The 13,176-nt window shown below is 45.2% G+C and overlaps 1 protein-coding gene across 3 annotated transcripts in view; it reads left to right on the top strand.

Annotated features, from left to right (window-relative positions):
- The window catches only part of eif4h (eukaryotic translation initiation factor 4h), a 15,962-nt gene extending 2,786 nt beyond the window's left edge, over positions 1-13,176 (top strand). The window contains exons 2-8 of one of the 3 annotated variants that reach the window (XM_071913664.2): positions 1,586-1,770; positions 1,915-1,979; positions 2,987-3,080; positions 5,789-5,896; positions 8,913-9,056; positions 10,039-10,154; positions 11,391-13,176. In XM_071913664.2, coding sequence (XP_071769765.1) covers positions 1,586-1,770; positions 1,915-1,979; positions 2,987-3,080; positions 5,789-5,896; positions 8,913-9,056; positions 10,039-10,154; positions 11,391-11,402 — 724 coding nt within the window. In that variant the 3' untranslated portion in view covers positions 11,403-13,176. Of the gene's footprint in view, positions 1-1,585; positions 1,771-1,914; positions 1,980-2,986; positions 3,081-5,788; positions 5,897-8,912; positions 9,057-10,038; positions 10,179-11,390 lie in introns of those variants that run through there. The other 2 variants (XM_071913665.1, XM_078284138.1) reach the window with 2 other exon arrangements.

The following is a 13,176-nucleotide window of genomic DNA, read 5'->3' as shown; positions in this document are numbered from 1 at the left end:
TCTTCACTTTCTGCTCAGACTCTCTGCATCAAAGCCGTCATGTGATTCATTCAGGATTATTTTTCAGCCAGTGTTGTGACTTGTGATTGGACAAGCATCGTACCTATCCATCTGTTTAATAGTGAGGAGCGTAACGATGCATCAAGTTCAAATCTAAAGATAAAAAGGATGTTCAAGAAACATCGATGATCGAATTACTGTTTGTTATGTATCACGTCAATTAACTTTAACGGTTAACGACTTGAATTGACCAGGGAACCAAAGTGGAGGCTACAAGAAATGCCGACAAGGAGGATTCCCAGGCTGCCAATCCTAACGCAGCGGTGCCTCTGCACCCCGACCTCTGTCCAATCAGAGCGTGTCTTCTCTGGGACCTCTGTCCAATCAGAGCGCGTCTTCTCTGGGACCTCTGTCCAATCAGAGCGCGTCTTCTCTGCCACTGGATGTGGTGCGTCACTCTGGAGCGTTTGGACATGCTGATCTTTATAAATAAAAATGTTTAGGCCACAGGCCTGAAACAGTTAACCAGCCGGTCACCAACAGGCCGTTTCATGTCCTTTGAGTTTGAAACGTTGCTTCAGATGTGGAACATGAGACTGGAGATGAGAAGCAGCAGGAGTTTAGGAGCCATAACTTCGTCGCCTACAGAGACTGATAATGAGCCTCAGTACATGATAATATTCTGATTTTGTTCTTTATGATTACAGCCTCCATTCAGCTTCAATATGCTGATCAGCGTGAGTCAAGCTGTTTGTCTGGATAATGCTTTGATTAGAAGTGTGTGTGGTGGTGCCTGTGTGTGTTTTTGTTTTTTTGTTTTTTTTGGGGGGGAGAGCTTGTAACATATTTGGGCTTAACGAACATCGATACTCGAACAAAATTGTTTTTTTAAATGTGCATCCCTAAAAGATACAACTACATCGACAGGAAGACTGCGATTATTTAAAGCAGTGTGGATTTTAAAACATCGTTTTAAATTGATTTAATGTGAAGAACCGACTGCTGCGATTCTGAGAAACAGGAAGAGCGGCGTTCGCTACCAAACAGCTGCAGCTAAACATTAACATGTAGACGGCAAAACGTCTCCATCCATCACCGTGTTTTACTGTCCAAGTTCTGTCATCTGCCCAGCAGCAGTACTAACAGTAGTACTAATAGTAGTAGCAGCAGCAGCAGTAGTAGTAGTACTAATAATAGTAGTAGTAGTAGTAGCAGCAGCAGCAGTAGTAGTAGTACTAATAATAATAGTAGTAGTAGTAGTAGTAGTCCAATCAAAACCCTAAAGCAGACAGCTAGGCAGCTCTACTGTCCAAACAGGTTATACAATGGAGCCACAGTACCGATGTCAAGTCAGCCAGAGTTAAACCTACGATTTCCTGTCACAACTTTCACAATAAAAGCGTTATTGTTGAACATATGTTGCAATTCAGAGTCAGTCAAAGTGGGAAGACGGAATAAATCAGCAGTTAGGCTGAACGTCTGCCACATCAGAGATGGACGGCACCGACCAGCCGACGTCCCACTCTCAGCCTCATATGGCTGTAACCCTAGTGCATATCCCATGATGCTTTGTGCTTCCCTGCAGGCCCCGCGGCGGTGGCCCCGGCGGACCCAGGAAGCAGAAGGAGCTGCCGTCGGAGCCGCCGTACACGGCGTACGTCGGCAACCTGCCCTTCAACACCGTCCAGGGAGACATCGACGCCATCTTCAAAGACCTCAGCGTGCGCAGCGTCCGCCTCGTCAGAGACAAAGAGACAGATAAGTTCAAAGGTCAGGGGGCGGGGCCAAGCACCTGCTGCATTCACCTCATATGGGAAACACAGTAGATGTGAGCTTCCTGATAAATACTACAGAAAATACTGTTCACTGATGTTTGTATGTAAAGTGCTCTGACTGTTGGTTTGTTTCTCTCAGGTTTTTGTTATGTAGAGTTTGACGACTTGGAGTCTCTAAAAGAAGCTTTGACGTACGACGGCGCTGTGAGTATCTGATCAGCACTTTATTACTGCAGTCTGCAGGCAGGGAACAAAACCAGCCAGTAGAGCTCAGTAGAGGCCAGTAGAGCTCGGTAGAGGCCAGTAGAGCTAGGTAGAGGCCAGTAGAGCTAGGTAGAGGCCGGTAGAGGCCAGTAGAGCTCAGTAGAGGCCAGTAGAGCTAGGTAGAGGCCAGTAGAGGCCAGTAGAGGCCGGTAGAGCTAGGTAGAGGCCAGTAGAGCTAGGTAGAGGCCGGTAGAGCTAGGTAGAGGCCAGTAGAGCTCAGTAGAGGCCAGTAGAGCTCGGTAGAGGCCAGTAGAGCTCGGTAGAGGCCAGTAGAGCTAGGTAGAGGCCAGTAGAGCTAGGTAGAGGCCAGTAGAGCTCAGTAGAGGCCAGTAGAGGCCAGTAGAGCTAGGTAGAGGCCAGTAGAGGCCGGTAGAGCTAGGTAGAGGCCAGTAGAGCTAGGTAGAGCTAGGTAGAGGCCAGTAGAGCTAGGTAGAGGCCAGTAGAGCTAGGTAGAGGCCGGTAGAGGCCAGTAGAGGCCAATAGAGCTCAGTAGAGGCCAGTAGAGCTAGGTAGAGCTAGGTAGAGGCCAGTAGAGCTAGGTAGAGGCCGGTAGAGGCCAGTAGAGCTAGGTAGAGGCCGGTAGAGCTCGGTAGAGGCCGGTAGAGCTAGGTAGAGGCCGGTAGAGCTAGGTAGAGGCCGGTAGAGCTCGGTAGAGGCCGGTAGAGCTCGGTAGAGGCCGGTAGAGCTAGGTAGAGGCCGGTAGAACTAGGTAGAGGCCAGTAGAGCTCAGTAGAATGTTTTTCCTTCTCAAGACAAACTCAAGACAAAGCGTTGTAGTAAGATGGATGCTACCATCATCTTAGTCGTAAGATGCTTTTGGGAAACGAGGCCCTGAACCAGTTTGACCAGTAGCAGGTTGCTGTGGTTTGGAAACATAGCTTTGTATCTTCTTGTTTTACTTCACTGCTGAAGTCTTAAAAGGCTAACCTGACCTCTGACCCCTCCAGTTGCTAGGTGACAGGTCACTGAGGGTGGACATTGCAGAGGGGCGGAGACAAGAGCGAGGAGGCGGCGGCTTCGGCTTCAGGAAAGACGACAGAGGTAGAAACACAAAAACACTGACAGCTAGTTAACTCAGTTACTGTTAAAACAGCTAGTTAACTTACACAGTAAACTGTGAAACAACTAGTTAACTTACAACTTACTAGTTAACAGTAAACTAATTAACTTACACAGTAAACTGAAACAACTAGTTAACTTACACAGTAAACTAGTTAACTTACACAGTAAACTAATTAACTTACACAGTAAACTGTGAAACAACTAGTTAACTTACAACTTACTAGTTAACAGTAAACTAATTAACTTACACAGTAAACTATGAAAACAACTAATTAACTTACACAGTAAACTGAAACAACTAGTTAACTTACACAGTAAACTAGTTAACTTACACAGTAAACTAATTAACTTACACAGTAAACTATGAAAACAACTAGTTAACTCGCACAGTGAACTGTTCTGTCTATTTAACATAGTTTAGTAGTATCTTCACCACCATGCTGCAGGATTAAAACATTGAGCCATTAACTTTACAACACAGTAATTACTACACTGTTAAACGGTTCATTGTTGTATTGTTATACTGTCATGTTCTTTCTGCTACTGTAGTATATTTGAGATTGTTGCTTTCCTGTGAACTTTCTCTGATATGCCTCCTGTGTTGCTGTGACTAATTCTGACTAACGCTGTCTAAATCTTAATCTAAATCTTAATCTCTGGCGTCCATCTTTTCTGTCCTTCCTCCTCCAAGTCTGTCTGCTGTGGCAGTGAAGCCCACATTTAGTTCTGAGTGAAAAAATCAAAAACTGGTTAGAAAAACAAGGAAAATTCATATAAAACATAATGTAGTTCCAGCGTTTTGGAAATAATTATTTGCTGGGTAAAATCCCTATTTCATGGAGAGCAAAGTTACTAAAAAGACAAATTTATGCTAACTCAGTACGTTTGGGGAGCTAATTGCTGATTAATATAATTTTTCCACCTTGACTTGGAGGAGGAGGTGGACTCTTCATGCTTCATGCTTCATCTTCATCCTCATCCTCCACCTCAGCTCCTCCTCCAGCTGGTCCAGCCTAGATGTTCTGTCCGTCTGCTCAGCCCGCAGGGTTCAGACAGGCTTATCTGGTCTGGAGACGACCAGCATTAGATTAGATTAGACCGATTCCTGCTCTCTGCTAGTCTGAAAATCAGGAGAAATCACCTCAACTGCTTGTCTATCAGAACCAGCCATAACGAGGTCTGGAGACAGCGTTTTAAAATGGTAAATGTGTTCTGGAGAAGAATCGACCACACAGATATCTGCTGAACATTTCCCTGCTCAAGCTGATAGTGAACAGAGAGCGATGTCGTGGTAAAGCTGGTCTCAGGTTGGGTAGGTTTCTCCTCAGGTCAGTTGTCGGTCCGTCAGTGTTTCTGCCAAAAGATTTGAGTGTCTTCTGGTTCTCCTGCTGCGTTCTCGATCTGACGTCTCCAGAGCCAGATGGACAGTGGATATCTGAAGTCTGCACACCATGAAAACCCTTTAAAGTCAGCTGGATGAAGAAACCAGCAAATCAAAAGTGTGTGTAGACTTTGAATATCCACTGTATCAGTGAAAGGCCAATATTGGTCAATCGTGCTGCATTCAGGTCATGTGGGAATAACCATCGAAATAGCCAACAGCTGGAAGTGTTCACGTGTTCAGACTCATTTGAATCTTGACTCCATGATTGTAGCTTTCTGTAGACTTTGGTTTCTCCTGATCAGCTTCTTCACTCATAATACACATGAACTGATGATGACTTCCTGTTTTACAGCAAACCAAACACTGTAATGTCGACCTCAAACCAAAAATCTAGACGGTAGTTAAAGGGACGGTCCACCCAGTTCAAATGTAAATTTTCTTCTTTAGTATCACTCTTGATTTCTGTGTTCATCATCCACCAAGATCTGAGCGTTCCTAACATTCAACTACTGTAATAAAATGGAGCTTTTGGCTGCTGCATTTTCTATAGTGAAACAGTTCAGAGAGCTGCTGGGCGAGCGAGCTACACTAGAGAGAGAGAGAGAGAGAGCGCAGGCTGCTTGGCACCAAACTTGATAAATTCAAACCTTATACACACAAAAACAAAAAGTATAATAATTTTCCCTGGGTGGAGCGAGCTTCATTGTAGACTGGAGAGAGAGAGAGCGAGCGGCGTGTTGAGGTCGACTTCTGATTGGATTTCCCACTCTGACTGGTGAAAGTAGTTTTTAATCCGCAGCAGAATGGAGAAATCAGCTGATCGTCTTTTCTCAGTGGAGAAACGACTTCAGACTCTGTTTCCTGTTTTTTTACACCACCAACTACTAAAAAAACATTTTAATGAGAAATGTAATATATAAGAAGTCAGAGAAATCAGTCTCACCAAACCCAGAGTTCCCCAGTCGAGTCTCCTGTCAGACGCTGGTCTTTCCCATGTGAAGTGAATGCAGCAGCTGTCCGGCTAACTAACTCCTGTCCTTCCTGACTCCTCCAGCAGGAGGCGCCGCGCCCTGCTGCTCCTCTCTCCTCCTCTCCTCTCTCTCTCCTCTCCTCTCCTCCTCTCCACTTCCTCCTCTTCCCTCTCCTCCTCTCTTCCTCTCCTCTCCTCTTCTTCCTCCTCTTCTCCTCTCTTCCTCCTCTCCTCTCCTCTCTCCCTCCTCTCCTCTCCTCTCCTCCTCCTCCTCCTCCTCTCTCCTCCTCCTCCTCCTCCTCCTCAGTGTTAAACTCCCTCTGTCCCCTGCAGGAAGAGGAAGCTCGAGAGGAGGAGCAGCACCTAGAGGAGGCCGTGACTCCAGGGAGGACTTCTACGACCAGCCAGCAGGAGGTGCGGTCAGAGAGTACAACGGCCCAGGTTGGACAGCCAGCCGATAGCCAATCAGAGCAGACCGTACTGTAGGTGTTGCTGGGATGCAGCCAATCAGATGACAGGATAGTTTTGATAGTGAGTCATCTGAAGAAGGAAACCAGATGTGTTCTAACATCCAGGAGAACTAAACTAGACTGAATTAAACTAAATGAAACTGGACTAAACCAAATTAAACTGGACTGAATTAAACTAGACTGAATTAAACAAAACTAAATTAAACTGGGCTAAACCAAATTAAACCAGACTGAATTGAACTAGACTAAACTAAGCTTGACTAAATTAAACTAGACTACACTAAACTACACTATAGTAGACTAGACTAAACCAAACTAAACTAGACTACATTAAACTAAACTAAGCAAGACTAAACTAGTCTACACTAAACTAGACTAAATTAAACTAAAAGATAGACTAGACTAAAAAACGAAACCCAACTAAACTAAACGTAATTAAACTGGACTAAACCAAACTAGACTACACTGAACTAGACTAAATTAAACTAAACTAAGATAGACTAAACTAGATTAAATTAAATGAGACTAGACTAAACTAGACTAAATTAAATTAGACTAGACTAAATTCAACTAAACTAAATTATAATAGACTGAACTAAACTACACTAAACTAGACTTGACTAAACTAAAGTAAATTAAATTAGATTAGACTAAATTAAACTAGCAGATCAGTTTTAGTTTCAGTCCAGATCAACTCTGTAGGCGATGATCCAGAGCCATATGTAGACAGTTAGTCCATATAGAGACAGTTAGTCCATATAGAGACAGTTAGTCCATATAGAGACAGTTAGTCCATATAGAGACAGTCCATATAGAGACAGTTAGTCCATATAGAGACAGTTAGTCCATATAGAGACAGTCCATATAGAGACAGTTAGTCCATATAGAGACATTTAGTCCATATGTAGACAGTTAATCCATATAGAGACAGTTAATCCATACAGAGACAGTTAGTCCATATGTAGACAGTTAGTCCATATGTAGACAGTTAATCTATATAGAGACAGTTAGTCCATACAGAGACAGTTAGTCCATATAGAGACAGTTAGTCCATATGTAGACAGTTAATCCATATAGAGACAGTTAATCCATACAGAGACAGTTAGTCCATATAGAGACAGTTAGTCCATATGTAGACAGTTAATCCATATAGAGACAGTTAGTCCATATAGAGACAGTTAGTCCATATAGAGACAGTTAGTCCATATAGAGACAGTTAGTCCATATGTAGACAGTTAATCCATATAGAGACAGTCCATATAGAGACAGTTAATCCATATAGAGACAGTTAGTCCATATAGAGACAATTAGTCCATATAGAGACAGTTAGTCCATATAGAGACAGTTAGTCCATATGTAGACAGTTAATCCATACAGAGACAGTTAGTCCATATAGAGACAGTTAGTCCATATGTAGACAGTTAATCCATATAGAGACAGTTAATCCATACAGAGACAGTTAGTCCATATAGAGACAGTTAGTCCATATAGAGACAGTTAGTCCATATAGAGACAGTTAGTCCATATGTAGACAGTTAATCCATACAGAGACAGTTAGTCCATATAGAGACAGTTAGTCCATATGTAGACAGTTAATCCATACAGAGACAGTTAGTCCATATAGAGACAGTCCATATATAGACAGTTAGTCCATATAGAGACAGTCCATATGTAGACAGTTAGTCCATATAGAGACAGTTAGTCCATATAGAGACAGGTAGTCCATATAGAGACAGGTAGTCCATATAGAGACAGTTAGTCCATATGTAGACAGTTAATCCATATAGAGACAGTTAATCCATATAGAGACAGGTAGTCCATATAGAGACAGTTAGTCCATATATAGACAGTTAGTCCACATAGAGACAGTTAGTCCATATAGAGACAGTTAGTCCATATGTAGACAGTTAATCCATATAGAGACAGTTAGTCCATATAGAGACAGTTAGTCCATATAGACAGGTAGTCATATAGACAGGTAGTCATATAGAGACAGGTAGTCCATATATAGACAGAGTTAGTCCCGTTAGACCAGAGCCATATATAGACGGAGTTAGTACAGTTAATCCATATATATAGACAGTTAGTCCATATATCTGGATATAGAGACAGTTAGACCATATAGAGACATAGTTAATCCAGTTAGTACATGTAGAGACAGGTAGTCCATATATAGATAGAGTTAGTCCATGTAGAGACAGGTAGTCCATGTAGAGACAGGTAGTCCATATGTAGACAGAGTTAGTCCATGTAGAGACAGGTAGTCCATGTAGAGACAGGTAGTCCATGTAGAGACAGGTAGTCCATATGTAGACAGAGTTAGTCCATATGGAGACAGGTAGTCCATGTAGAGACAGGTAGTCCATATGGAGACAGGTAGTCCATATAGAGACAGAGACAGTCCATATGGAGACAGGTAGTCCATATAGACAGGTAGTCCATATAGAGACAGGTAGTCCATATGGAGACAGGTAGTCCATATGGAGACAGGTAGTCCATATGGAGACAGGTAGTCCATATAGACAGGTAGTCCATATGGAGACAGGTAGTCCATATGGAGACAGGTAGTCCATATGAAGACAGAGTTAGTCCAGGTTGTAAATAAGGAACAGTGTTCTCCATAATGGACAACAGAATCACCAGTTACTATGGCAACGACCGTGGAGCCAACATGGCTGACAGTCACAGTTTGGTCACTGTGGTTTCCACAGTGTATGGCTCTGGACAGCAGGACAGAACCAACAGACGCACGGCTGGACCGGGCCTCCTGCTTTCCCATCATCCCTTTCACCGGAACATCTCATGCTCATTGGTCACCTTGCAGGTTCCCAACGCTGGACCAGACTGTGGCGGCCATTTTCTAACCTGTCTGTTTGTCTCTTTGTCTGTCTGACTGACTGTCTGTCTGTCTGTCTGCCTGTCTCTTTGTCTGTCTCTCCACCTATCTGTCTGCCTGTCTGTCTCTCCACCCGTCTGTCTGTCTGCAGGCTTTAGAGATGACGACTACATGGGTGGGCGGGGTCGAGGCAGCAGTCGTCCCGGCGACAGGAGGGGGGCAGCAGGGGGGATGGGTCGCTATAGAGACGGGCCGCCTCGCGCAGGACAGACAGACTTCAGAGAACCTTCTGATGGTGAGACGAGCAGAGAGACAGCCGGTCAGCAGGTTGTTCAGACTGAAGGCGTCCTGCTGCCTCCTGCTGGCTGAGTATAGAACTGTTACAGCAACAAGACAGTAGAATAGAACTGTGTTGTCCACCGCAGTGTAAATTAGCCTTTAGCTTCACAGGTTGGTTAAAATGTGACACAATTCAATAAATAAAATACAATACACAAAAAACAATAGACATAGCCAACAATATCAAAAGAGCAGTGGAGTTGTCACGGTGGGGCTGTTTTCACACCGGTGTTCCCTCCTCAACACCGGTCATACCGGTTATACCGCCTTTCGCCACTAGAGGGCGTCTGAGTGCTGTCAAAGTCTATCAAAGTTAAACTTAAAATTCTGCTCCAAACTCGCGTGTGTTAGTAATGTATTTGTAGATTTATAACACCGCTCAGCACTCAGAGTTAATGTCAGTGCAGTGCAGATTCTGGCGTATCGCCCTTCTTTAGGCTCCCATTGGACTGTACTGGACACATTACTGTCACTGTAGGTAAGGACAAATAGTTAATACTATTCATCCTAATCCGTCATATTAGTGATCAGATATTAGTGATCAGTATGTTGTCAGTATGTCCATTTATCATTTAGTAGCCTAACTTGAACATGGAAGCTCTGAATATGTGCTTTTATTTTACAAAATACAAAATAACGGTATTCCCGGTGTGGGGCTGATAACACCGGTGTGGACTCCCAGACCGTATGCCATCGGGAACACGCCCACCGCGACAACACTAGAGCGCAGTGAGGAAGAATGGAGTAAGGAGTTCAGGAAGGTGATTTCCTTTGGGATGAAGGAGCTTTTGTGTGTCGATCCCCAACCAAATAAAACAATAATATAAACAAAAAATTGGCCATATAACTTCTCATTTTGTTACACTGTTCAAGCACAATTTATAACTCAGTTTAACACCCTCATCTTTATCTCTCTGTGTGTGTGTGTGTGTGTGCAGAGGAGCGTGCACAGAGGCCCCGCCTGCAGCTGAAGCCTCGTACGGTGGCCGGACCGCTCAACCAGGTCGCCAACCCAAACTCTGCCATCTTCGGTGGAGCCAAACCACGAGAGGAGGTGATCTCCAAAGACAAACCATAAGAGACTGAGGCCGAGAGGGCCGGGGGGGGGGAGGGAGGGGGGCGGGGGGGGGGACAAGTGTGTATGGATAGAGAACTTTAAAAAAAGAGAGAGAGAAAATGCCAATGGGACGAGTTAACGCCACAGTTAGCATTCCTTCCTGACAGCGAGCGGACGCCGCCTCCTCTTCTTCCTCTGTTTGACTTCAGTTTGAGCAAAATATTTATTCTTAGAAGGAATAAAAAAAACACGAGAACACACACTCTGAAAAATAATCCAGCACACACACACACACACACCAACGAGCAGCTTGTGAATGCATGTCCAAACTGTTACCTTGGGTGTCTGCCCCACCTCGGCTTCACTGTGCTTAGTGCCTGCTTCGTCCTGTAGTCTCTCCGCCGGGTCAAAGGTCATCCACCGTTTATTCTCCTAGTCTGACAGAGCCCCGGAGCATCCGGACGTTCGTAACGTAGACCGGTCGTCTCGTAGCCGTGCGGCCCGGCGGCCGGTCGGCTTCCTCCCCTCCGCGGCAGACCGATGACATCGTGTTCCGCTTCCTCTCTTCTCATGCTTGTGACGTTTCGGCGCTCGGCGCTCCGCTCGCTCGCCGTGTTCGACTTCTACGCCTCGAGTCGCGCGGTCGGTTTCATCGGTTTCAGTTTGTTTTCACCTGCTGGCTGTGGCGGATGGGCGGGGCTTAGACTGTCAGGGAAAGTAGACTAACTGACTTTCCTGTGACAGTCTGAAATTGGTGGCGTTTGTTTCATCGTCCTCTGCGACGGACTCCGCCCATCTGGCACCGACAGGAGACCAAAAAACATGCAACGATGAAAAGTGTTTGAAAAAGCTTTTGGCCCAAATCTGCTAAAAAAAACTAAAGTAACCTGAGAGGGGCGACGCTCTTATCTCTGTTCCCATGATGCCCTGTTGGAAACCCTGTGGAGGTGTGGCCAGGTCCCTTCTGTAGTCAGCCAATCAGTGGCCAGGTCCCTTCTGTAGTCAGCCAATCAGTGGTCAGGTCCCTTCTGTAGTCAGCCAATCATGGTCAGGTCCCTTCTGTAGTCAGCCAATCGTGGTCAGGTCCCTTCTGTAGTCAGCCAATCAGTGTTCAGGTTCCTTCTGTAGTCAGCCAATCAGTGTTGAGGCAGACGCAGTGCAGGCAGGGTTAGTGTGGACCTGAGTGAGGCCACCTGTCTAACCGTGTTGTCTCCTCTCCTCCTCACCTGACAGTCTGCAGAGTAAACGGCAGTCCGGATCTGCCGGCTTTCTTCACCAAACATCTTTCAGAGGCGGAGCTGGTCTGGTTTCCTCCGCTGCCGCCCACCGGCAGCCATTTGGCATCCCTAAAACTGTTTAACGCTGCATTCAAGTCACGTGGGAAAGACGGTAAACTACAGCTTCCTACAAGAAAATACTGTTCACTCAGCCTTCAGATGGTAAATGCTACTAGAAAATACTTTCAGATGGTAAATACTGCAGAAAATACTGTTCACCCAGCTGTCAATAAATTCTACTTAGGAACTCTACTTTCTGAATTCTGATGCTACCAACAGGAAACAGCTGCAGTCCAGTGTAGGAATGTTAGATTCATTTCAAATAAAACAACAACATGAAGAATTTTCATCATCAGTCGTTTTGTGATCACAGCTCTTAACTCCTGTCTGGATTTTCTGGTTTGTGGTCGACTTGCAGTGTTTTGGTTTGGTCAGGTGTTTCATCATCAGTTCATGTGAGTTCAGACAGAAGAAGCTGATCAGGAGAAACCAAAGTCTGCAGAAAACTACAATCATGGAGTCTGACGGATTCAGACCAGTTTGAGTGTGTGATCGCTAAAGTTTTTTCCCATATAACCTGAATGCAGCATGGTTCAAGTGGGGAGGCCAACTGGTGCGAGGGGAAGCCTCCGATTGGCTAAACAGCAGCCGTGAGGGGCGGGGCTTCTGGTTATGGCTGTCAATCTGGCTCCTCCCCCACATTTAAAGGCAGTGTGGATGTTTGGTTGTGTTGGCTGATGGGTAATATCGTCACCGTCAGGTGAAAACCTCGTATCTCCACTTCTTCATGTTGAGTTACCAGGCTTTCACATGACAATGATGTTCTGTTTCCCAGGCTTCCTTCCTGTTTACCTGGAGGGGGCGGGGCTTAGGCTTCCTTCCTGTTCACCTGGAGGAGCAGGGCGGGGCTTAGGCTTCCTTCCTGTTCACCTGGAGGAGCAGGGCGGGGCTTAGGCTTCCTTCCCGTTCACCTGGAGGAGCAGGGCGGGGCTTAGGCTTCCTTCCTGTGTATGTCCTTATCTATTTCCTGTTCTGTCCTTTGACCAAACCTCCTCTGTCTGTGTTGAAATGTTCTTCCTGCTCAGAACCAAACTGTCGTCTCTGATTTCAATCCGGATGTTTGGCGGATTTCAGCCGGCTCAGATCGGGCCAGCAGCTTCCTGTAGTCCCGAGGTGAAGCAGTTTGATTGGCTGCTGCTTCTCTCCTAAACTTTATTTCCACATTTATTCATTCACCAAAAGTCGCATCAGACGAACCCACTGTATGACCGGTATCTTTAACATAGGACGGTGCTGAGCGAAGCCGCCGGCTGGTGGTTCGGCTGAGACTCGGGCCGAGACTCGGGCCGAGACTCGGGCGAGACTCGGGCTGAGACTCGGGCTGAGACTCGAGACTCGGGCTGAGATGTGCTGTAGTCCGCTTGCCGTTAGACCAAGTCTAGGTTGCTTTTTCACAAGTTTTGTGTGTTGCAAAAACCATTTTTATTTGACATTTTACTGGATATGAAATTGAGAACGTGAAACCTTTTTCTTACTGTACTATAGAAAAATCAGCTGTTTTTATTTTTTTTTGGTTCATTTTTTTTTCCTACACTGTTTATGGCAATAAAAATGTATCATCTTACATTATTAAGAATGTGTTTAAATTCGGGGAGGGGGGTCGAGTTCTTGTTTGAAGTTTTCTTCCAATGAAACCGAGGAGAAGAATAAAGCTTGTTCTGTATTGGCTCCAGTAACATCAA

This window comes from Centroberyx gerrardi, chromosome 6, assembly GCF_048128805.1.
Source record: "Centroberyx gerrardi isolate f3 chromosome 6, fCenGer3.hap1.cur.20231027, whole genome shotgun sequence".
Lineage (NCBI taxonomy): Eukaryota > Metazoa > Chordata > Actinopteri > Beryciformes > Berycidae > Centroberyx > Centroberyx gerrardi.
The sequence above is the reverse complement of the archived record's forward strand: the minus strand, read 5'-3'. Positions and strand labels throughout refer to the sequence as shown.